We start from the raw sequence: 24,240 nt of genomic DNA on the forward strand, positions 1-24,240 counted from the left end.
TTGTTTGCTACGTATAAATGTGATACCAAGGTGCTTTGTGAACCCCAGAGGAACTAGTCAGAAAAGAAACGGAGCGCCATTTGCGAATATTTACAAACCGCTCACGGTAAATACAGTTAACACACAACGCGCACCAGCATGGAAGAAGATACACCAAGATCGTTGATACGGTCTGTCCTGTCAACAAGAGATGTTAGTCAAAGTGTCATGAGGCCGCGTAAGCAGTCTGGAAAGGGCAGCATGTCTGAGACTGATAACAGAAGGAAATCTCGAGGAGAAAAACGGAAGTCCATGACCTCCAACGATGAGGAAGAAACACCAAGAACTTTGGTTTGCATTTTATTTTTGTAATTTTGCGAAAAAATGAAGTAATTTTTTAAAACCGTATTCGACAGATAACAGTATATTTAAAATTGTCTTGGAAAGGAATATCTTATCTTAGAAGATATAAAAAGAAAAACGGAATTTAACCCACTTATTTATCATTTTACATACATTCTTTATTGTTACAGTTAATAAATACCATTTTCTTTTATGGCAGATAAATAAGTTCCTGCAAGGTCACCAAACAGTTGTTCAGTCTACAAGGAAAAGGTCAAGGGTCACTTCAGAGAGGACACCAGAAACTTGGGCACAACAGAAGGCTTCTACTAGCAATGCAAGACGACGTGTCTCCTCTGTACCAGATTTACGCAGAAGATCAATTACAAATCGGATGCGCCAAACACCAGGAAAGGACTCAACACCAAGAACAACTATTCGTGACTTTCTTGAAAATGGTACACTTGTAGTTAATTTTTATTTACTGCATGTACTAGTACAGCAGTGCTTATTTCAAATCAAGTATGACAGCATATTCAAAAAGTGACCAAACAAATATTAGACTCAAGATCTCTTTTTTCTCTTTTGCGTTGTTTTTTTACCATGTGAATCTTTCTACAAAAAAGGACATATATAAACTATATGTCTTTTATATTGCCAGAATTCAGTGTCTGTTGAGTTTTTGTTGCATTTGTAAAGTAAATAATGTACATCTTTTTTCTCAAATAAAAATCACTTAGAATTTTTTTCTTATTAGCTCGAATTTGTTTTTCATTTCTGTCTGCAGCATCAGAAGAGACACCATTCCATCCTCCAGCAAGACGGGAGTCACCAAGAAAAACTCCACAAAGTTTGCAGAAACAGACTCAAAGATCAGCCATTAAAAACCGGTATACCTGTAGAGAAAACTCTTAATATATTTATTTTGACAAGTAAACACTTTACCTACTAGAACAGAGGGACAACTATCTAAAGTAATCACTTTCAAAAAAAAAATCCAATAATGTTTTTGGTTTTCGAGGCAAGGCTTTCCCCAGAGAGCTGTACGGCTGTTATTTGGACTACCATTAGCCTTAAAAGACAGCTTACATTTCCAAAGACTGCTAGACTGCTTCCAGAGTTTTTGGGTTGGTTGGTTTGGTTTACTTGGGTTGGGCTTCCTGTAAATCGATGACCTTTTTTTCAACTTAATTTATCTTTTCTCTCTGAAAGATCCAGGCTTAGTGAGAGTGATCATGGTCAGTCAGATGTGGTTCCTTCTTTGAGGCACACTCCAAATATTTCCCGAAAAAAGAAACGCCAGATTTCCCTGGATGCTTTTGCTGCAGGAGTACAGACACTATCACAAAGAGAAAACAGTGGTAGGTTTTAGAAAATTAATACTTATTTTTTTAAATTTCAAGTTTGATGTGATCAACATCTAAAAATGGTTACCTATAAGAACACTAGATGCTTTAAAAAAAGTATTATCTAACATATCTAATATTTGTTTCTTTAAACCTACTATTAAGTGAAATTTTTAACTTTTTTCTTACCTTTTTAGGGAAATATTCATAACTTAATGATGGCCTTAATTTTTTTGACAATTTGACAATTTTAAGGAAAAAATGTTTTCTAGTCAAGTAATATACTAATTATATTATACAAATGGACAATTTCTTCTGAAAACAATCATTGTTATAAACAATCATTCTCACTTCTTTTTTTCTTTGACACAAAAGATGAGGAAATCTCTGATTCAGCTTTAGGAAGTATTCAGGAAGAGGAAGAAGAGGAAGAGCATGAAGTAATTGATCTTCAGAATTATGTTATTGTAGCTTTAAAAAAATTGAAACTGTTTGTAGGATATTGTTTGCTTTAAAATATTCTAATTTTTCTTGTCTTAATGTTTTAAAGATGTGTTCCCTCCAGTATTAATAGTGAAATTCCATTAAAATGTTACAAAACAATGCAACCATTCATTTGACTAAAGCTTTTTTGCAAAATCTCAAGTAAAAAAAGTGAATATATACTTGGTATTTTTAAAGGTCTGATCTTTTGTTATATCTCTGAATTATTCTGTTCCAGGCAATGTACAGAGATCGGCTCATGGACATTAATAAAAATGATAATGATGCTGATGACATTGATAAATTTAAATCTAACCAAAGGAAACGCACTCCAAAATCTAAACTATCCAGGAGTCTGGGTGGCAGGGACAAAATTCATGATTTAGGTGAAAAGATTGTTGAGGAGGAGGATGGAAATGAGGATCAAGAAGAAAATGAGGAAGATGTTGATGAGGAGCAAGAGATAGATGAAAATGAGGTTGATGAACAAATTGAGGTAGCAAGTGTTGATGGGGAGCAAGAGGATGGAAGCAAAGATGATAAACAAATTGAGGAAGCAGATGTTGAGGAGCAAGAGGAGGATGAAAATGAGGATGGTGGACAAAATGAAGAAGAAGGTGTTGAAGAGAGAGAAGCTGAAGAGGATGGAGTATTAACTGATGATGATGAAGATGAAAATGAGGGAGATGCAAGTAAAAGATCAAGACAGGAAAATGAACAAGATGATTATGATGAAGAAGAACAAGATGAAGAGAGTGAAAATGAGGAGCAAGAAACATCATATAGGTATTCTTCAACATTTGAATTTTAATTCAGAGCATATAATCTTGTATGATAGTCAGGTTTTTGTTCATTTCTTTGTATTAATAGTTTTCTTTTGTTCATTTGTGATTATGTGGTTGTTCAGAAAGGTATTTACATTTAATTGTAGCCTCATAGTATGTAATAATCTGTTGCACTGACGAATCCTTCAAAATTTGAAAAACAAACATACATTTATAAACTAATGTCAATGAAAACATGGTATTTGTTTTGAAAAAATACCTGGAAAATATAATTCATTCAGTCTACGTTATTTACCTTTATATATTTTTCTTAGTTTATCTCAATAATATGAAAATATACATTGCCAATATTATACTTTGCCTCAGGTCACGGCATGCCTCTAACAAAACACTGGGTCCAGAGTACACTCCACTTCACATCCCAGCCAACATCCCCCAAAGACCAAGGTCCATGTCCACTCCCAAAGCCAAGGTCATGCCCAGTAGCAGGAAAGACGTACGTCCAGCACTAACCAGTGTTAGTCTGGGTGCAGCTGATAGGATGGGAATAGGGTAAGTAGGCCTTGGTAGCTGAAGGATGAAGATCGGGTAAGATGGCATTGGCAGCTGATAGGATGGGGATAGGGTAAGTTGGCAGTGTCTGCTGATGGGATGGGAATAGGGTAAGTAGGCCTTGGAAGCTAGCAGGATAGGGAATTGGCAGATGGACGTTGTACCCTAGGACACGGCATGTTTTGGTATTGCAAGTTTGATGTTGGTCTCCTATCTGCCTGTCTAAAAGTGGACTAGCTCAAAACTATGAACCTTAAGATATAGTGACCTACACCTAGTTTTGCAATTAATAAGATGGATAATAAGTTTATATTTGTTTTGGTTTAAGTGCTGGCAGATTATTTTTTTGAAAAATGTCAGCTGTTCAGGCGAGTTTGAATTAGAAACTACGACGACCATTTTAAATGTCAATGGAAAATCAAAAGCAGCAGTTGTTTCAAAGACACTATTTCTCCATTTATTTCAATGAACAAGGGTTATGTTCCTTTTTTATTTTTGCTGAATAGATTTAAAAAATGAAAAAAAGTACTAATTTGCAATGAAAACAATAAACAATCATTTATTTGAATGTGATTTATGTATTTTTTCTCCCTATTTGGTAATTAGTAAACCCAACCAGGCAGAAAAAGAAAGAAAAAAGCCAACAAGAAGAACTCCAGCAGAGGGAGGGAAACCAGTTCGTCTCCCCACAGCTCTTACCAAGGGCATATTCAGCCATTTTGCCAAGGGTCGAATAACAAAAGATGTTATTAGGGAAGTGGAGAAAGTGTGAGTTATGCAGTACCTGTTTATACCAGTTGGCTAATTAGTGCTTGCCATGTGTGCATTTGAAGTACGAGTGGACATAGCATTCACCTTGCTTACAAGTTATGTGTGTGAAATAATGTAGCAAGTTTTTAATTTGTTCAGCGTGGGTGAATAATGGATACACCACCCCTTACCAGCCTCTGGGTTTTATCATGAATAAATTTTATTTGTTCAAAAGATTTATTTGAAAATTACAACCAAAATTTTTTAAGTGCTAAAAATGATAGTGTCATTACAAATTTAAAGCTTTCCAAAATATGTACCCACTTGCATTTCTAATTTAGTTCAGACCAGTTTTGGGCAAATCTCTCTGACGATTTGGCAGCCTATTCACAGCACGCCAAGAGACAAACCATAGAAGAGTCAGATGTTGAACTGCTCATGAGAAGGTAAACTGTCTTTCAGATTCTAAATTAAAAGTACCAACTTGATCATGAGAAGGTAGACTGCCTTTCACAGAAACTGAATTTAAAATACCAACTTTATCACAATAGAGTTGGCTGCCTTTAAAACAAGAGAGGAATAAAGTTTGACAGGTCTGATGCCAGCTTTTACACTCATGGAATTCTTGCAGGACAGTTTTTCTGTACATGACTTTCAGAGCCATTTTACATTTATACTTTTTAATAAAAAAATCCTCATTTCTCAGCAAGTTCCATTTATTTGAAAAACGTTTATTAAAAGAGGCAATAACTTGAAGAAGATAATTTTTCTACAATTCATGATAGCATTTTATTAAATTATTTTAATTTTGATCATTACAATTTCATTTATTTTGCTATATTACAGGCAAGGTTTTGTAACAGACTCCCAGTCCATGTATACTCTAGTGGAAAAGTATCTACCACTGGAATACAGGCAGGAGATAATTCCCATAGCAAGATACAACAATATAGTGGTGCCAAGGCAGTGACAATGATCTATAGAATTTTAAATTACTAAATATAATATTATGACAAAAGTTGATTCAAAAGTTTGTAGTGGAAAATATGTTTAATTTACATAATGAAATCAGTAATTTTTTGCACCAAATTTGCAATATTTTTATACCAAAATTGTTAAATCAAAATTTAAAAAACACAGGTTAAAATAAACCCATTACTGGCAGTGCTATAAGTTAATTAAGGCAATCACTTGCAAGTTTTTAACTGTGAAGCCTATAGATTATAAAGTCATGGACTAAATAAATGCTTCAAGTTAGCAGTCAAAGCTACCTGGAAAACCATTACAAAATGCCTTATGTTTAATTATCAATAGTTCGAAGCACCAATAAAAAAAAGTGACAAAAATTTCTTTTGAATCGAACCTCTTGGCAATTCAAATTATCATTATTCAAAGCATTATTCTCTAAAACCTTAAACCATAACAAATACAACTTCATTAAAACTTGAAAAGAATGTTACATGATCAATAATTTTTGGTTTTCAAAAAAAGGTTTTCACCCTCGTGAAAAACCTTTTACCAAACACTTTTTCAAAGACATGGCACTTTGTTTCAAACATTTTCATAAAGCTTCAATGTCGTGATTTTGACTTGATATAGAGTTCCCATCTCTTTCTGTTGAACTAATCACACTTTCCGCTTGCCGTCTCTGAGGGCATTCAGGAATTCCATGTTTGCTGATGCGATTGATATGGTCTAATCCTATTAAAAAGAAATCAACGCAATTAAATACCTAAATTTAACATTTAGTAATATATTAAGTACAATATGAAATTTATTATGAGGAAGTTGAGACAATTATCTCTGTTATATCAAGAAAAGCCTTGCAACAAGTGCTTTATCTGAGGCAGACTTAAACCGATTCCAGCAGAAAAAAAACAGAGTGTGCCGGTGTACCATGAAAATCTGACTCCCCCTATGAAATTTTCACTTTTCATTTTTATGGGGGGAGTCAGATTTTCATTATGAAAATCTGACTGGGGGAGTCAGATTTTCATGTTACACCGTGTTCTATGTGGAGCATTTGTGCAAATGACTGTTGTGACTCTGCACAGAATACAGAATGGTTGCAGCCTATTGTTTGTTCAGGAGACTGCCCATGGTATTTGAAAAAGTACCTGAACAGAAAATGTTAAAACTTAATAGATACCTATGAAGTACAAGCAAATGCCCAGGCTGTAATGTACTTATAATAAATTATAAAAGCCAGTTATTTTTCGTGACACAAATAAAATCCACATACAAAATGCTGACTGAAATTAATCTCTCGGACAGCACAAAAAAGCTGCACCTTCAAATATCTGGTGACCGTCCTTTATTTGACCTACAGCAATGGCTCGATCTCTTTAATGGGGAAATCATCAACTTTTCAGAAACAAAATTTTGGAATTATCATAAAAATTATCTCTATAAAGCATTTGTGGTGCTTTTACTTTATTGAATAGAACTATAAGGTACTAGTAGCCTGCTTTTCAGTTTTGTGACTACTACATACTCAATAGGAATGTTTTAATTCTAAGAATTTATGTCTCAAAAATACAGTATGACTGTAAAATTCATAAATTTACGCATTGAAAAGATTGAATCATTACTGTTTTCATTTTCCCTTACATCTTGATCCTCTAGGATTCAGTTACGTATTTGTTAAGATAGACTAAGAATATTTGTTGGATTCTGCTTTGGCAGCAGGAATAATGTCAAAAACAGTTACAATTTGCAAGAATGACTTAGGAATACTTTATGAATATTAGGATTCAGTGTGATAGAGAAAGCTAGGTGTCTGCCGAATGCACCTACAATTCTGATTCAAAATTAATGTAATCTCGACTATTCTTCCCCTCACCCTTGCTTTACAGAATCGTAGTCTAATCGCGGTAAGATGAATACTTCACAATTCTTAGATTAATTTGAGAATACATAAGAATGGCTAAAAATTGCTAGGAATTAGTTACGATATCTAGGAAGGTACCATGGATTTGGTAAGAATTTACTAAAAATTTTTTTCCATTCAGAGGTCAGGACCAAAATTTTGAACAGCTCAAAACTTTTGACCCGGTTTCACAATCTTTCAAACTATGCAAGAACTGAGTATAAATTAGAATCAGTTAAAAGCTTAAAGAATTTACCATAATTATAGTAAGAATCTTGGACTTTATCAATTTGTGGCAGTTCGTGGAATTCTTAGTCATTGTGGAATAGGGATATTAGACTTGTGACTTTATGTGAAACGGCCTAATGGCATTTGTTTGGGTTAAACTTTCATCCAACTCCCTCACCCTTACAAGAGTATTTTGAAAATATTTCCAAAATACATATTTAAAATAATTTTCTGGAAGTGGACTTAAAATCAACAAACCAAAGTGATAGCTCTCATCTCCTTGTGTGAAACACTCACCTCCACAATATCCACATTTCCTGGCTTTCTTTGTCTTTGGTTCTGGTGCCTTCTCTGATGGCAACTGTTCCTGCACAGATCCTTCCATCTTGTAGGTATCATAGTCTACATGTTCACCTTCACTGGGCGATGGTTCCCACTTTTCAAAATCTTCACACTTTGAGGTATCAATCATGCTGATGTCATAACGAACATCAGCACCTTCTTTGGCATTGTTTTTCACTATGTAATCATTATCATGAGTGTGATGAGGGATACTGGACATAGAAATCTTTTCAGAACTACACCTCTCTGTTTGTTCATCTTGCTGTCTCTGTTTTGGATATGAAGCAGTCAAGCAATTCAACACATAATTTTCATCTTCCAGAAATTCTATAGCAGTGGCAGTCATCTTTGTCTTGTATTTGTCTTCTCTTGATTTCCCATTTTCATTTTTTTTCTTTCTTGGCAATTTTTCATATTTTTTCTTGCTAGGTGCACCTGTAGACTTCTTCCTTGGGACATAAGGATCAGCTTGATAATGTTTTGATTCAATGGTTTCAGAAGTTGTTTCCAGTTTCGAGACATGATTAGAGGGTACTTTTTGGCATTGGTGCTTTCCAATATGCCTCTCAATAACATAAGCCATCTTGTCCGGAGAAGAGACTGGCTTCTTTATCTTCTTTTGCACCCTTGTTGTAGAAGGTTTACAAATGTCTGGAAAATGGAGCACCGCCATAAAAGCAGTTTGGGCCGAGTTCTGCACAGCTTCTAATTTGGTGCTCCCTGCACCCTCAAACGTCATATCATTTATTGTTAGGACTGCAACATATGTAGGTTTCTTTTCCAGTCCATAATTAGAGACAATTCTGTACTGTAATTCCTCCTTACATGGAGCCAAAGAGACCAGAGCCTTTTCTATTGCATTCCATTTTGCGTCGACAGAGCTGCCACCAATACCCTTAAATATTTGACCTTTTGCCTTCATGGACACAATAAATACAGGGATATCATTTACCCACTGTATAATAACTTTAGACCATTTTACATTTGGTATAGTTTCATCCGGATCTTCACAAATAATAGCACCCTCAGCCTGCAATTCCAAAATTGTCTCCGAGAGACTGTACAAAGAATTATGCCCATGTTGTGCACAGATTCTGGAATGCTCTGTGGTTGCTTCTGCTTGACTGTGCTCCGAGTTGGTTGTATTTTGTGCAAAGTCTTCGGAAGAATCTGTCCCCGCTTCTGAGAGACCCCTCTCATCAAAGGGATTGGCCTCTTTAAGAACAAAGATATATTGTTAAGTTACACATTACTAGCATTTAAAAAAGTGCTAAACAAGCATGACTTACCCTAATTTTGATATTTTTTGTACCTTTGTTTTAGAAAATGGGAAAGTGCATTGAGTATTGGCAAGTGGGAGAAATTTACAACTAAACCCAGGAAAAAAACCTATATGCCTTTCTTATGCCTTAAAATCACCAGCATTATGGATTTGAAAAAAAAAAATCCTTAACAAACTTATAAATCAATTTTGAGTAACCTTATCCTATATTCTAATGCAACTCCTTAAATAAGCTGTTTTAGAAATGTGGAAAAAAAAAAAAAAAAAAAAAATTAAGACCTAGTGAAGTAAAGAATTATATCCACAGATCTAATAACTTGTCTTGTTGAGAATCCATCTTATTTCTCAAAACACTTGCACAAAGTATTTTATAACATCATCTTATAAGTAATAATTTAAATAAAATAACCCCATAAGAATTCAAAAAATCCCCTTAAATCGAGTTTTGAAACATAAATAATTATTATACATACAGAAAAATCAGCAGAAAAGTAGTTTATAGCTACACAGTATATAAAAAGAATAAAATTAGTAAAAATAATCCACAAAAGAAAAATAGTAACATACCTTGCAGTCCATTAATACTGTCACTTTCATATCCCACATATTCACTGTCTGTGAAGTCCATCAGGTCTTTGGCCGTGAAACGTTGCGCTAATCTCTCTAATCTACTGTCTTGTGTCTTCCTGAGTTCCCTAACATTTCTTTCAGTATGCGTTATCTTTTCTTCAGGAGCACCAATGCCAATTTCCCCCTCGGCTGCTTCGATGAGTGACAAGGTGCTACCCTCATGCTTCAACATCTGATGAGTTTTCCTGTCCTGCTCTTTGAACATTTCTGCAAATTTCTTTTGCTGTGCAACATATTCCCTCCAATTGCCCATTCGGATGGTCCTTGTGACATCTGGGTGTTCATCCTCTATGGCACATTTTCCATCTTCCCTGGTCTTACACGCAAGGATTTTTTGTATCATGTCATCTCTTCTTATGCCATTTTTGTCAAATTTGAAATTATCTAAACTTCCTGGGGTTGTAACAGTTTCTACACCCTTTTCTGCATCAGGTGTGATACGCTTGAGAAATTCTTCTTCCGTTATGTTTTCTAGTTGGAAGTATGTCTCAACTTCCTTGCGCGCAATGTCAAAGAGATTGTCCGAAGATTTTTCATGTTGTAGGTTGTCTTTTATGAAATAGATAGGAGGAACTTTGTGGGTTATATTCCTCTCAGCAAGGAGGCCTCTGTAAAATAAAATGCCATAAACTAAAATCACATTCGTATTTTACATCAACAGACTAAGCATGATAAACATTCAAGTCATGAATTAAAAGAAAGGGAGCTTGCAATAGGGTCATTGACATGTACAAACTGATGCTGCCTAAAGTGGTTCAAAATAAAGAAACTTAGAACATTTTGAATGCATCTTGTTGAGACTGATAGTAAAAGACATCAAAATATCAGATTTCCTGTGGAAAAAGTAGGGAGAGCATTTAAAAATTTTAAAAGTATACAGTGGTATGGTAAATAATTATTAAACAAACTGAAGCAGTATTTTTTTTACCTTAAATGCCTATTATGTTGGGTAAGCTTTTCTTGTAGAACATTATCCCTTTCAGTACCTGTTGCAACCCAATGAACTTTCATAGCGCTAAACTCAATGGGGATGTCAACCTGTTGATCAAATAGAAACAGGTTAAAATTCACACTCACACTACTTAAAAAAAAAAAAAAAAACTTTGTAAAGTATTAAAACATATATTAGCCTTGTTGGCTCTCAGACTGAACAGTCAACAAAACTGTTATTGCTGGTCTTATAATATTAAAAGAAATAAGACTTGAAGAGAACAGATTAAAAAAAAAAAATGGCAGGGGACAAAATATTATTTTCTGTCAAAAGGTTCAATCTTTAGCATTCAGTTTGAAGAGATGGATATAAAGCTTTATAGCCCCAATTTTATGTAGGAGAATCATGAGAATTACTTGAAGAGGCCATTCGATTTTGGTTGGTACATACAATATGGCCTTATGGGCAGAAGTCATACCTGGAGCAAGTTTTGGTTACTTTGGTTGCTTTGCATAAAAGTTGTCCATTTTTAATATTATCTCATGAAAAAATTATAAATTTCTTGAACACATTACTTCTTTGGGATTTCCCTGTTTTTTTTTTGTTTTTTTTTTGTGATTGCTGCCCTCAGGTCAACAATCATTTGAGGGTTGTTCTGGTGATAATTGTACTTGAGGTGCCCCAAACAGATAAAAATCTGGGGGTGGGTTCAAGTCTGGTGAATGCAGTGCCCACTCAATGTTACAATTTCCGCTGATCAGTCACTAATAAAATCTCTCTCTCAGCCAGGCTGTGGAGTCATTTGATGTGTGGTACCACTTTCCATCTTGATCTATCCCTCTGAATCCTCCCAGTGATGTCCAAAACTTCCTCAGTACTGCCACATTGTGATTTCAGGAGAGACTGATTGGTACGAAATGTGATGTTGAGTGAGCATGGAATTCACCAAACTTGACCCCCCCTCCCTAATTTTTTTCTGTGGGTATATCTCAGAGATAAAGTGCACCAGAACAACCCTCAAACAATTGGTGAACTGAAGGTTACAATCACAGCCAATATCAGGGCAATCCCCAAAGAGGAATGTGTTTGATTAATTGGCAGTTTTTTTAGAGACACTGGATTTAATAAAATTTTCATGGGTTTTGTTTTTTGGGTCACCCTGTAACATGCAATTAATAAGTGCAGCACCTTCACAGCTATTATCAACTGTGGCTGGTTTCCACTCAATGATACTTAGTTCTGAGGCAAGGTTTAAGAGTGGGTGAGGGTGGGTGGATCTCTTGTCTGACAAGATTAGAGAAAAATCTCCCACCCTGACATTTTCAAAATTGATAGAATTTCTCCTATAGGACATCCTATAAGAAATTTTAGTAAAGGTAGTTCAGACCCTGACTCATTGTGCCTAACCTTAGCAATGTGCACATCTTCCAATTCGTCCCCAAGCTGTCCACTGTTGATGATATCAGAGATGTGAGCATGCATGTTGGCTGCTGCCTTGAGAGCTTTCTGTTTTGCTTGTTCGGTGGAGGAACTTCTGGTGTTCATGTTTTCCATAAGAGACTTGCTCTGGAAATACAAAATAAAAAGTGATGTGAGGGGTGAAGAAGAATATGTCCTTCATCAAAAGGCTACACCTGCTTGTGAAGCAGGTGAAAATAAAGATAACTTTGAATTAGATTGCAAGTATATGACTTCCTATTGCAAAGTTCAGTTCATGGTGGAAAGTGGGCAAAAGGTCAATTTTAAGGTCACAGTTAGATAGCCAGTATATGACTTCCTATTCAGGTTCAATAGTAACTATGGGTGTATCTCTGCCAGTTTTGGAGATATAAGGGAAAGAAAATTTGCAAAGTTCAGGGGATGATGAAAAATAGGCCAAAGGTCAATTATAAGGTCACAGTTAGATTGCCAGTACATGACTGCCTATTCAAGTTCAAAAGTAACTATGGGCCTATCTCTGCTAATTTTGGAGTTAGGTCACATTTTATTTTCGCCACTTAATATTGCGACATTGTACTATTTGATATAGCGAAACTTGTAAACCCTATGGAAAACAAACAAACAAACAAACAAAAAAAAAAAAAAAAATGGACACACCTCCAGTGTTGTGCATGACAAGCTCTATGTGGTTTCTAGCATTAACAGTTCCAGAATTATAGAGTTTTCTGTTTCGACATCTAATGGCTGCTTTCCCCATGAAAATGCACTGATTGACCCCAAACTTATGAAGATGAAAGATGACCCTAAGTGTAACACCTGTCCATAATATTATAGGTCTGGTCTGTGTAGTTTCTGAAAATCCGCACAACATAAAAGTTTTTTGCAAAAATGTCCTATTTAAGAAAATTTTGGCCCGTTTGACCTCGAATTAAAGGTCTAAGGTCAAATCCAAGGGCATATTTGAAATCTCCACATATGACTTTCATTCAGCCATCTGTAGAAATTTTTTTCCATAATTCCTTCAGTTTGGGAGATATTAAAGTCATAATAACTCTTTGTTTTGGCCAAAAATACGATTTTCCTGGAAAAAACGGCAATTTTCCCGTACTTACCAATGGTCAACGACCCCATTCCTGCATTCAAAGTTAATCCAGGGTTTTTTTCCTAACTGTACGGTTTTTTGTTAAAATCTCTTAAGAGATTTTAACTGACGGAGCCCTCTCGTATCGAGCGATAGTTTCTGGTGACCTACTTAAAACCGCGGGAAAAGCAGACAACAACAACACTATAGAACAATATTATAAGATTCATAAGATATGTTCGTCTTTTTGCTCAAAATGCATTTATATCTACAATGTGTGCAATTCTGGGCTTTTCGTTATCCGACGCACTGTACAAAAACTCGCAACTTACGTCTGAGGGTTTCCCGCCATGTTATTTTGGTCTCGAATGGACGCGAGAATCCGCGTGACACCTAAACGTCATTGGCAACGGATGCACTTGTCGACCGCCGAAAAAGGGATCGAAAGCCCAAGTGACAAGCACAGATTTTAGTTTTACTACAATAACAGTCGTTTTAGTGGGAAAATGCAATAGAATATATTTCCAGGCGTTGTTTACAATGTATTTCTTGCGGAATTTTGAATCTCAAAGGAAGAGTTATTATTGCTTTAAGCATTCAATTTTGCAAATTAGACCCTTGCACCAGCAAAGCCCAAAATTTACGTGGAATGAGTTGAGATTATATGTGACCCAAATCCAAGAGATGGGTACACAGGCTCTTGTAGTCTAGGAGAAGCGGCAATGGTGACATAGTGGCGGAGCCGATGGATATGGCAGACGAAACAGGTTGGGACTAAAACCATGTGTACCACCAGTGCCAATGCTGAGTGTGTTAACAAATTGATTTTGTTTGGAACTAAGATATTAGAAAATAAATTTATTTGGCATAGACCTGTACTTGAGTTAATTCTACCATTTTACAAAATGTGTTCAACTTGGTCATTATTCAAATATATTTTACCCTTATAAATAAAAATAAATCATATAGTAACTAATTATACAGACCATTTAAAGACTATTTAAGACACTTTTATTAAACTTACCATTTCAATCACACTATACTTTATATACATCATAAGTCTTGCGACAATATGAATACTGATTAAATCTTGTAACCAACATAAATATAATAAAGAAAATAGTCTTAAATCAACAACTATGCCACTTACTTTAGCTATGTGGTCAGGAAACCAGTTTTTATTCCTGAAAGAGATAAACGATGAATGTGAATTGGGAGCTTGATGATGTGACACACACACGCATAATTTATATACTAGTGTGTGTGTGTGTGTGTGTGTGTGTGTGTGTGTGTGTGTGTGTGTGTGTGTTAGCTATTATAAGACAGCTTTTTGAGGATTTGGTCATTTTTTTAAAGTCATCACACCTAGACTTTATGAAAGGTGTTGGACCATCTGACATGCACGACAAATTTCGTCACGTGACCTCCATACATGGCTACAAATACTGCTCTCAGGATACTTGAGTTTGAAGTTGATTTTAACATCATTTAAAGCCTCTATAGTAAAAAAAGTTTGAAATTTCAAATTGACTTTTTATTTTAATGTCTCATAATTCAGGGTTTTGTTATTATCACTATTGTTTGATTTTTAATTATGTGGTCAATATTGAAATTTTTTAGATATATTTTGTACAGACACATACACACACATATAATAGCTGAATAAATTTATTATTTATGTTTAGCACCTTGTGCATTTATACTTCTTCACCCTAAAATATGAATGGGAATATTATAATCAGTACTAGTATGTGTAAAAATTATCCTTAAAAAAAAAAAAAAAAAAAAAAAAAACCAAGATTCACAAATGTAAAACCAGAATTCACAAAACTTGCATGTCATGGCACTGCCACCATCTATGTTTATAATCTGATTTTTATGTATTATAAACAGTACATGTAAAAAAATCATCCTGGCCCCATTCCACAAAGAATCTTAAATCTGCAGTTGACTAGCTGAAGCTGAGTGACCTAGCTAGGTCGACTATGCTGCATCATCTAGGAATGTTTCACAAAGAATCTCAAGTCCCAGCTCGGTGTGCTTACCGCATTTGACTGACACAAGAAACTCCTCTTCAAAAATGAGGTGTAAAAATACCTAAAGTTTCACTACACATGACATTTCATGGCCTCTTTCGACCAAGAACGAACAATAAAAATAAGTCAAAACAAAGTTTAATTTTGAGCTTGAAACAATTACAGAATGTAGTGTTTTAATACTGACCAGTATTCACGTTTACAAAAATATAATAGAGTTTTCTAATGACTTGTATCTATTACTTCTCGAGATACATTATTGCAGATGACGGAAAAGCCGTCACAACTAGTGCCATTCTTGGAGATGATAAAATGGTGTATACGAAAAAGGAGCCATGCGCATTAAGACTATGAAGTCAAGTCGGACTTTTGCAGAGTCCCCGCATATTTTTATGGCTCCAGGTTCTTTCTGAGCCTTTTTTTCTTCATTCAACAGAGGTGTTTTAGTCTGATTCTGGTAACTTCATACATCGGATTTACGAACGGAAGGATGTAGGCTGGAAAAATGAAGGTAGCTAAGTGTACACAGGCAAATCAACTAATTCACATTGCAACTTACTTTTTCTTACCCTTTACTGTTTTCTCGACCATCTTTACTGCTTTTTTCAGCATTGTGTTATTTTTCATTAGAACAATTGAGCAATGGAGCGGGCGAATTGTGTTACATTTACAAACAACACCATGTTGTGACGAAAGTTGGTAAAATCCACCTAAAATCCCTCTCCCTCGTGGTAAGGACGCAGCCATGTTTGTTTCGGGCTGCGGGCTTTTCTCCTCTTGAATGGACAAAATTATTCAAACAAATCACTTTACATCACCAAAAATAAAATAATAATAAATAAACATTTTTTTCTAAACATACACCTAGTATTCATCACATATTTTGCCTAAATTTGCTTGTAAGGGCTTAAAGGATGAGAAAGAAACCAGAGGCATTAACTGCTTGCCTGTTATCCGCTCTCAACTTCCGGAGTCAACACGTCTGCTCAAGAAGTGACTCCTGTGCTCTTTTCGGTTTTCGTTTTGGATATTATTGAACCATGTCTACTAGGGCATTAAGAAAACTTCAAGGGGGGTCAGATATTGTGGTTCCAGAGATAAGTGACGATGACAGTGGAAATGAAGAAATAAAACTGACGGCTAGTACTACGAAGAAAAAGAAGAAGAACAAGCCAGATGCCCCTGCAAATCCATTTGATATAGTGAGTTAAAGCATGGTGTACCATATAGCTACAAAATCTTTGAAAGTACCCTTTGTGTGTCAAACAGAAATTTCAAATATTAAAACTAGTTATAATTTTCTATCCAGATTGAGGTTACGTGTGTGTGTTGTATGTTAACACAATATTTATGCGTTAATTAGCATTCCTGTTTACGATTTTTCATTTGTACGCTGTGCTAATCCATGAAAGCAGAGGCCTCAAAAAGTGTAAAATGACCACCAGTTTGTGCACCCACTGCAATGCTGGGGCTCTCCAAATTTATCTTAATTACCTCTAATCTCCAAAACTGGCAGTCCTGTGTGCTGACAAGTAATCCGGTCAATGGAGCTATGAGAAGGTTTGATGCATATGCTTGTCTACCAGCTCGTGCTATGTGTGCTGGCTTTTGTTTGAGTGTGTGTGTGTGTGTGTGTGTGTGTGTGTGTGTGTTTTTTTTGGGGGGGGGCATCACTGATTTTAACCAAAAAGATGGTAAATTTATGTAAGTCATGTTTTTAGTAATCTGTGCCCACCTTCAGTTAAATGCAGATGATGATGTGGATGATGAAAATAATGAAGACAAGGAAGGAGATGCTGTGGAAGCAAGCGATGCCCACTTACCAGTACTAGACAAAGACACCAAGGTCTCCATCCAGGAACAGACAAAGAAAAAAAAGAAGAAAAAAAAGAAAAAGAAGCAGCACGATCCAGATGATAATAAACATAAGGAGGAGGTAGAAAATGTAGTCCCAAGCTTTCTGATTATTTATTATTATTTAATTTTAAGAGGCACTGTAACTATCAATGTCTTTATCAACTACTTGTAGTGTAAGTCAGTGTAAAAAACCTTAACGTCATAAGAGTAACTGGAAATTATAAGATACCCATTTGAGATAGTGTATGTACCATTTGAAAATCTAGTTATGAATTTTATGTTCAGAAATTGAATTAAAGAAAAAAATGTTAACACTTAATGGAACAAAGAGTATAGTTTTAAACAATCATTAAGCACACATTAGCCACTTGTTAAATTATCTACAGAAGAGTGCATGTGATGCTTTTTGATCATTTAAAACAGATAATTGCCATTTATTTGTGTTGTCCAAAATAATTTATCATAAACCACTGTTTTGACACAGTTATTAATCGTACTTATATCAGAAGTCAGTGCTCAGGGTGTTGGAGGAATTTCTAAAAGCAAACTTATAATATGGGTGAAGAACTTCTTAATTTCCCAGATTGTTTCAGAGTTAATGTCAACTTGACAAGTGTCAGGAAAGGAGGATCAAATGCCATTCACCCAGGAAAATTCATTAAGTATTAGTTTTTCAAGGTAAAATCTTACATTGGGCACCTTCAGTATCTGTATGTTGGTAAACAATTTTTTTTTCATTTATGAAACATTGCTAGGTGACAGATGAAGTAGAGGCCAGTGTCAGAGAAGTAAATGAAATCTTGGGAGAGTTGCCAGTTTCACAGCCTGGTGGTGACAACAGCCATGTTCACATGGACACAAGGGCCTTACTCACTGTTGAACACAGGTAGTGACTTCAAAACTTTGAATTAACGATAAAAATAATTGTAATAATTTTTAAATGAACTTAGTTTTTTTTTAAACATTCTGTGATTTTTGGATTTGATTATGCAAAAAAAAGTAGAATCCTAGTTGTTTTCAACCTAGTATTAGTATAATGATCAAATATTATTTGATCATGAATTCTTTACTTGTTTGCTTTAAAAAGGGAAAAAGAAATGATTAACTGAGAGAATTTTTTTTACATATAATATATTATTATTGGTAAGAAAATTTACTAGTTTTGTTATTATATTAACTTAGAGTTGTTTTTTTATAATTTTTGTTTCAAAATTATTTAATTATTTGCAGAAATTTGAATTCTGAGAATGAAATGAGGAGAATATTTGGTTCTAGAGTGGTTCAAACAGAACAGAGGTACTTTCATGAATTGTTGCTATAATAATAACAGTATTATCATGAAATTCAAGGTTTAAAGAATAGTTTAAAAGAACTTTTTTTTAAAGTTAAAATTAAAAAATTTAATTTTTGGTATCGCCCAAGCTCCTGGCATATATTTTTTGTGATTTGATTTCAAAATTTGAAATAAAAAAAAAATAATAATAATTAACTTATAATATTACAGTGCATTTGGATATATAACTAAAAGTAGAATTTAGGCAAAAAAGATTTTTAAAAATTGAGTAGTAAATAATAAATGATTAATAAATAAAGCTACAGAATATGTCAAATGTAAAAGAAAATACAAGAAGCATCTTGGCATTGCAAGTTACAGTGCTTAATTTAAAATGCTTTGAGCAAAAATGTTCATTAGTTTAGTAGTTGGATCATAAATGAAAATTATCAAACACAAGCCGAAATACTTTCATACTGTTAGCTGAGGGCCAACCATCAGACTGATGTGAGTGACGACTGACATAAGCTGATGGTATAAATTTATTTTGGCTTGTGTTTGATAATATTCATTTATTAAAATGCTTTGTTTAAAAGCTGTGTCATTAAATGTCATACCAGGAGACGTGGAGGGCGTGGCCAGAGAAGTTACCAGAGGTCTACTTGGCTTGCTCAACCCAGGGAGAACTGGCCCCCCATTGGCAAGATAGGTAAGCTGTCTGGACCTTTAACTTAGTTACTAATCACTGGTCACTTGGACTACAGCTGTAGTAGACACCCAGAAAATAAAGTATTTGATTCACTGGTCACTTGGACTACAGATGTAGCAGACACCCAGAAACTAAAGTATTTGATTCACTGGTCACTTGGACTACAGATGTAGTAGACACCCAGAAACTAAAGTATTTGATTCACTGGTAGCTCTGACTGCAGCTTTAGTAGACATCCAGAAACTCATTAAGAGTATTTGATTCACTGGTAACTCATATGAGAGTTCCACTTACATTATCTAATGGTATTTTTCTTCATTTTTGTTATACCCAGGTCTTTCTATGAGGCTGATAGAAACTAAAAATGGTTGCCAATACTTTACTTTTGATCACTCCAAAGAGTACCAGAGAATTCAGTTTCAATTCCTAGAAGCTGTAGAATCCTTTAACCCAGAAAATATTGTGGTATGTGTCTTTTTGAAGGCTTTGTTTATTCATATATTATCATTCAAGCTTGTGAATATCAAAGCACATTGGTGTGCTATGGATAGTATCTTGCTAATTCATTAGTAAACACATTTAGATGTAACCCTTTTTTTTGAATTAGTTCTTTATTTTGTTCAGCTGCCTTGGCTTATAATACAGTATTAAATATGAAAAAATATTAATAAAGAATTGTATTTAACCAGGATAAAATGTTGAAGAATAGTTCATAAATGTAAGTAAAATGTACAAGTTATTTAATATATATTGCTTGAGATGAAAATTTAAGTATTACACTTTTCAGTTTGACTAATTAGAATTACTGATATCTGACATTTTCTTAGTCCAAGTTGTAACATATTATGTATTTCCAGAGCGTGCTCAATCTTCAGCCCTACCACATAGACTCTCTACTACAACTCAGTGATGTGTGTAAGATGAGTGAAGATATGCAAATGGCAGCAGAATTATTGGGTAAAATATAAAGTAAAGCTCAAGTGCCATAAAGTAGCATGGATATGTTCTCGCTCTGAGAATATTTTTTTTTTATGTTTGAGAGTCACAAATTTTCAAAATTTGCAATTAAACCAAATCAGAGAGAAACTAACATCCTGAAGTAGAATTAAATGTTTGAGTTTGGCATAGATTGCTATTAATAAGAAGACTTCTCAATATATGGTCTAAAAGGATTTTAAGTACAGTTTACTGACAATAAATGTTTCAGTACTTTGCTGACCCAAATAGGCTATCACTGAAAATGAGGGATGGTGTTGAAGCAATAACAATTTGTACAAGGAGCTAATTTATGAAAAGTCACAAATTGTTTGCAGTTAATACTGCAGTGCTCTTGTTCAGTGTTTTTACAACCAGACAGTGGAGTTGCAGTTTATTAAGTCATTGATTTGGTGATTGCAATCACTAATGCATGGTTCTAAGTTATACCACAATTATTGTTTGTGAGGCATGATGCTTGAATTGTATATATCAGTGAGAGACCTACTGTTGCTTAATGAAATGTGTTCTGCGTTCAGTTTCAGCTCACCTATTATATTCAGTAAACTCCTTGTAAAAAAATTCTTATCCCCCTCCTCATTTTAGTTCTTTTCCTGCAGACATGAAGAAGGATTGTAGCTAGTGAATCAATGGCTGGATTGATTGTAAGCTTTAAACCATGATTGAATTGTACTCATTTCAGAAAGAGCCCTTCTGTGTTGTGAGGTCAACTTCCACCCTTTGTTCAGTTTAACCCAGGGTAACTGCAGGTTGGACTACAGGCGGAATGAAAACAGGTGCCGTATATATTGTGAAATGCGGCCTTTTATGCATTTATGATTAAACAAGCACAAATTTTCTTCTGTTGAAAGAATAATTTAAATTCTTCTTTGTCTTCTGTTGAACATTTAAATTCACCGAGTTGAACTTTGAGCTGAAAGTTTCATTCTTGTATTTCAGAGGGTTTTACCTGGCTCTGTTCAGACATTTACACTTTGTTGGAAAGAGGGGATGTTATAGAACAGCCTTGGAATTTTGTAAATTGTTACTAAGGTATGTGACCAAAATGGCAAGGCAAATTAAAAATATGAAGTCCATGAAGCACTGAAATTGAATTAGTTGAAATATGACTAACAATTTGATTTAATTCTTGTGATGAATGTAACATGTAACATGCAGGCTACCAGTGTTATAGATGATATGTAGTGTGTTTTAACCTATATATTATATTTATTTTGAATCTTTTTTTTTTCTAATTCAGTATGGTTATGAAAATTTAAAAAAAGCGAGTATTAATATATATATATATATATATATAATTTTTTTTTCAGTCTAGATCCCGAAGGTGATCCATTGTGTGCATTGTTAATGATTGACTTCTATGCCCTAAGAGCAGAGCAGTTTACCTTGCTCATCAGAATGTACCAGGAATGGGAAGTAAGGCATTTTAATATTATAACTGGTGTATCAGTTCCATTCTTTTAATTTTTTAGAGTGAAGAAACATCATGTACTTTATATTTCTGTGTTTGAGATAATTTATTTTCTGCTTCTTCCGAATGCAGCAAGTTCTATTGCAGGATTGATGATATTTTGTATATATGACTTTATTAACTTCTTTTTGTAAGTTTATTCTGTAACAATAACCATCAACAATTCATTGTTTTTAATATCAACAAAGCACAAGATTAGAAATATGATCATATAACAGACTTTACGAAAGGCCAAAAAATCTGTCAGACATTCGGTCTGACAAGCTTGAAAATTCTGTCAGACCGAAACAAAATCTGTCAGACCGAAGTAAAGTAATAGAAATATGAACCATTATTCATGTTTTCATGTGTATTTTCTAACGTTTTAAATCATTGACATTAAATCAAATATTAAATTTTTGATATATATTTATTTGTAAAAAAGTAAAATAAGAAAGAAAAAAAAAAATAGACAAAAAATTACTTGCATAACAAGTTGTTTTTTTAATTAATGAAAAAGATACTGTGGAATGACACAAGGACTAAAAACAATACAAGTATGAAGAATGTGTAGCTAGTAATATCAAATGTATGTCCATAAAAACGTCTGTTAATCAGATAACCATTTCACACGTTGTTTTTGGCAATAACATATGCATTTGAAACAGCACAGTAAGGCAGTCTCTTTCATCCAATTGAAGCTTTGACAGGGACTGTCCAGCCTGAGTCTTAAGTTCCTCCTTCATTTTATTTCTTTTTTTATAAAATATTTATGAAATATTTGTATATTGTTATTATATTAAAGTTTCATTGCATCCTGGCTATTTTAGGCTCACAGGAATCTGTCTCAGTTGCCAAACTTTGCCTTCTCCATACCCTTGGCCATGTTTCACAATGCCAACCAAGAAGGAAAAGATACAGAGGAGGCTGATCAAATGGTGCAGTGCCTTTATACTTTTTCTTCTGCATAATTATCTAGATTTACAATGTCATTACAAAAAAAGAAAAAAAAATGGCCCCTCATCAGACGTACTTCTGCTGGTCACTGATGGATCATGTAAAATGTCATGGTCTTGTGGAAGTTGTTATACATTTTGTCTGTGAAATGTATTTGCAGCATATATGCATGTATAATAGGGATGTTCTCAATACTGTTATAAGCTTTTTACTTGGCATTGTTTATAAATGTATACATTGTCATGTCGAAAAACAGAAAATAAACTTATATTTCAGTTACACTACTACGGTAATTCAACTATTATTCTAGATCTTATGCTGCTGCGGTAATTAAGCTATTATACTAGATCTTGTGCAAATAAGGAAAATTTCTATAATTTAGAATAACTTATGTATATATTAATTATCTCCTTAACCTTATCTACAGCTTCAAGACTCCCTCCTGATGTTTCCTGGCCTGTTGATTCCTCTCCTTGACAAGTGCAGTATAAACCCTGATGCTGAGGTGGCGGCCCATCACTTCTTTGGGACCAGCTGTCAGTTAAGGTAGGGAACAAGTGCGTCTACATGTGCATGCACGCTTGTGTGTACATCAAACTAGTCTGTGGTATCTGTTCTTAGTTATAGGTCAGAGTGAAGGGTGTGTGTATGTACATGATTTTCTTGTATAACTTCCACTCATTTAAACTGGTCTAAGACTTTTATATCTATGATATAGTAAAATAGTTATGTTGAAAAATTAACAGTATTATACATGTTCGTGTGCCTCGAGCTCTGTCTGTTATTATAAAAGTCATCATACAATATAAATCATTCATTTTCTTTATGCCTACAACCGTGTATTATATGTTGTTACATAGGTGCCTTTGCAGATTATTTTATTTATGCATAAGTCCTCTATTCTTTATTGCTTGTCACCCAGTTTGTAACAACTATCATAATTTATAGGCAGCACAATTGAGATAAGTCCAGAAATCGGTTGGGCTGTTGCTGAAATAGACATTATATTATTTTTGAAATGCAATTTGTCTAATGCAGTTATACACTCAGGTGACAATTTTCTGGGAATAACATCTTTAAAATATGTCAGCACATCTTTAGCTTAATATAATGCAGATTTTGTTTTTTAGTGGTCAAATGGTTTTGATAACTTACCATATATACACTTGCCATCCAAACATATCCCTTTTCTTCCCATAGTTTTACAGTTGCCATCTCCATACCAGAATGAACCAACTGTCCCTAATGGTCATAATCACGCATACGCAAAAAAAAAAAAAAATAAATAAATAGAATAAAATAAATAAATAATAAAAATAAAATAAAATAAATAATAATAAATAAATAAATAAATAAATAAATAAATAAATAAATAAAGCTAGTTGAGAAAAACTGTAGAAAGGTACATTAGCTCTTGAAAGGAAAATATGCAAGTTAAGACTCACAATTTTTTTAGTTCATTTAATACTTACAAGCTACACAGTTGCCTCCCTTATCTTCATGACTTGGTCCACACACACACACTTTTTAGGCTGGTCAGGGTGGCAAACATTGCCACATGTGTGTCCCTTGGCCCAATCACAGTGTTGAGGTGACTGACATTCTTTTCCAAAACCCTTGGCTGGAAGCAGTTTGATCATTTGTACTACATCATGTATGAAAATGAAACAGTTTATGTTCTTATGTGTGTCATCACACTGTAGCATTTCTCTTCCATGTCATGTAGTTTATAAATAGTCACTGTGGTAACTTGATAAACACAATACATGTGGAAAGGATAATTAATAGAAGGTTACTTAAAACCGAAGAATAGCTAAAAATGTTTTAACTCTGAAAATCTGTGCATGTCTGCTAGGTAGCAAATGTGCCACAAAGGAAAGAAGGTTATTAATCCAATGGAAGCCCCAAATCTGTTATGGGTC

At 34.3% G+C, this 24,240-nt stretch overlaps 3 protein-coding genes across 6 annotated transcripts in view; 2 read left to right on the forward strand and 1 right to left on the reverse strand.

The window, feature by feature from the left end:
* Window positions 1–56: 56 nt before the first annotated feature.
* Window positions 57–5,527, forward strand: LOC106162218 (uncharacterized). The gene is made up of 10 exons (XM_013539403.3): window positions 57–330; window positions 542–779; window positions 1,109–1,211; window positions 1,534–1,682; window positions 2,043–2,107; window positions 2,389–2,936; window positions 3,302–3,487; window positions 4,094–4,255; window positions 4,579–4,683; window positions 5,084–5,527. The coding sequence occupies exons 1-10, from the start codon at window positions 139–141 to the stop codon at window positions 5,205–5,207; spliced, it is 1,872 nt and encodes a 623-aa protein (XP_013394857.2). The 5' UTR covers window positions 57–138; the 3' UTR covers window positions 5,208–5,527.
* On the reverse strand, window positions 5,002–15,850 carry LOC106162216 (uncharacterized). Of its 3 annotated transcripts, none has more exons than XM_013539401.3 (7): window positions 15,646–15,850; window positions 14,191–14,224; window positions 11,927–12,085; window positions 10,517–10,626; window positions 9,526–10,196; window positions 7,632–8,891; window positions 5,002–5,938 (listed from the first exon to the last, which is right to left on the reverse strand). In XM_013539401.3, exons 3-7 carry the CDS (start codon window positions 12,071–12,073, stop codon window positions 5,799–5,801), a joined length of 2,328 nt encoding a protein of 775 aa, XP_013394855.2. In that variant the 5' UTR covers window positions 12,074–12,085; window positions 14,191–14,224; window positions 15,646–15,850; the 3' UTR covers window positions 5,002–5,798. The 3 variants fall into 3 exon arrangements, with proteins under 3 accessions (XP_013394855.2, XP_013394854.2, XP_086868279.1); XM_013539400.3 differs by having other exon boundaries at window positions 15,636–15,849; XM_087012153.1 differs by lacking the exon at window positions 14,191–14,224.
* The window catches only part of LOC106162217 (ribosome quality control complex subunit TCF25), a 69,150-nt gene continuing 60,315 nt past the window's right edge, over window positions 15,406–24,240 (forward strand). The window contains exons 1-13 of one of the 2 annotated variants that reach the window (XM_087012155.1): window positions 15,406–15,587; window positions 15,981–16,278; window positions 16,818–17,021; window positions 17,689–17,819; window positions 18,164–18,229; window positions 18,827–18,915; window positions 19,250–19,380; window positions 19,773–19,872; window positions 20,594–20,687; window positions 20,851–20,943; window positions 21,222–21,327; window positions 22,192–22,299; window positions 22,746–22,864. In XM_087012155.1, the coding sequence (XP_086868281.1) occupies window positions 16,117–16,278; window positions 16,818–17,021; window positions 17,689–17,819; window positions 18,164–18,229; window positions 18,827–18,915; window positions 19,250–19,380; window positions 19,773–19,872; window positions 20,594–20,687; window positions 20,851–20,943; window positions 21,222–21,327; window positions 22,192–22,299; window positions 22,746–22,864 (1,403 nt within the window). In that variant the 5' untranslated portion in view covers window positions 15,406–15,587; window positions 15,981–16,116. The remainder of the gene's footprint in view (window positions 15,588–15,980; window positions 16,279–16,817; window positions 17,022–17,688; window positions 17,820–18,163; window positions 18,230–18,826; window positions 18,916–19,249; window positions 19,381–19,772; window positions 19,873–20,593; window positions 20,688–20,850; window positions 20,944–21,221; window positions 21,328–22,191; window positions 22,300–22,745; window positions 22,865–24,240) is intronic. The other variant, XM_013539402.3, reaches the window with a different exon arrangement.

Source organism: Lingula anatina, chromosome 4 (genome assembly GCF_051362555.1).
Source record: "Lingula anatina isolate TDL-2025a chromosome 4, LinAna3.0, whole genome shotgun sequence".
NCBI classification, from domain to species: Eukaryota; Metazoa; Brachiopoda; class Lingulata; order Lingulida; family Lingulidae; genus Lingula; species Lingula anatina.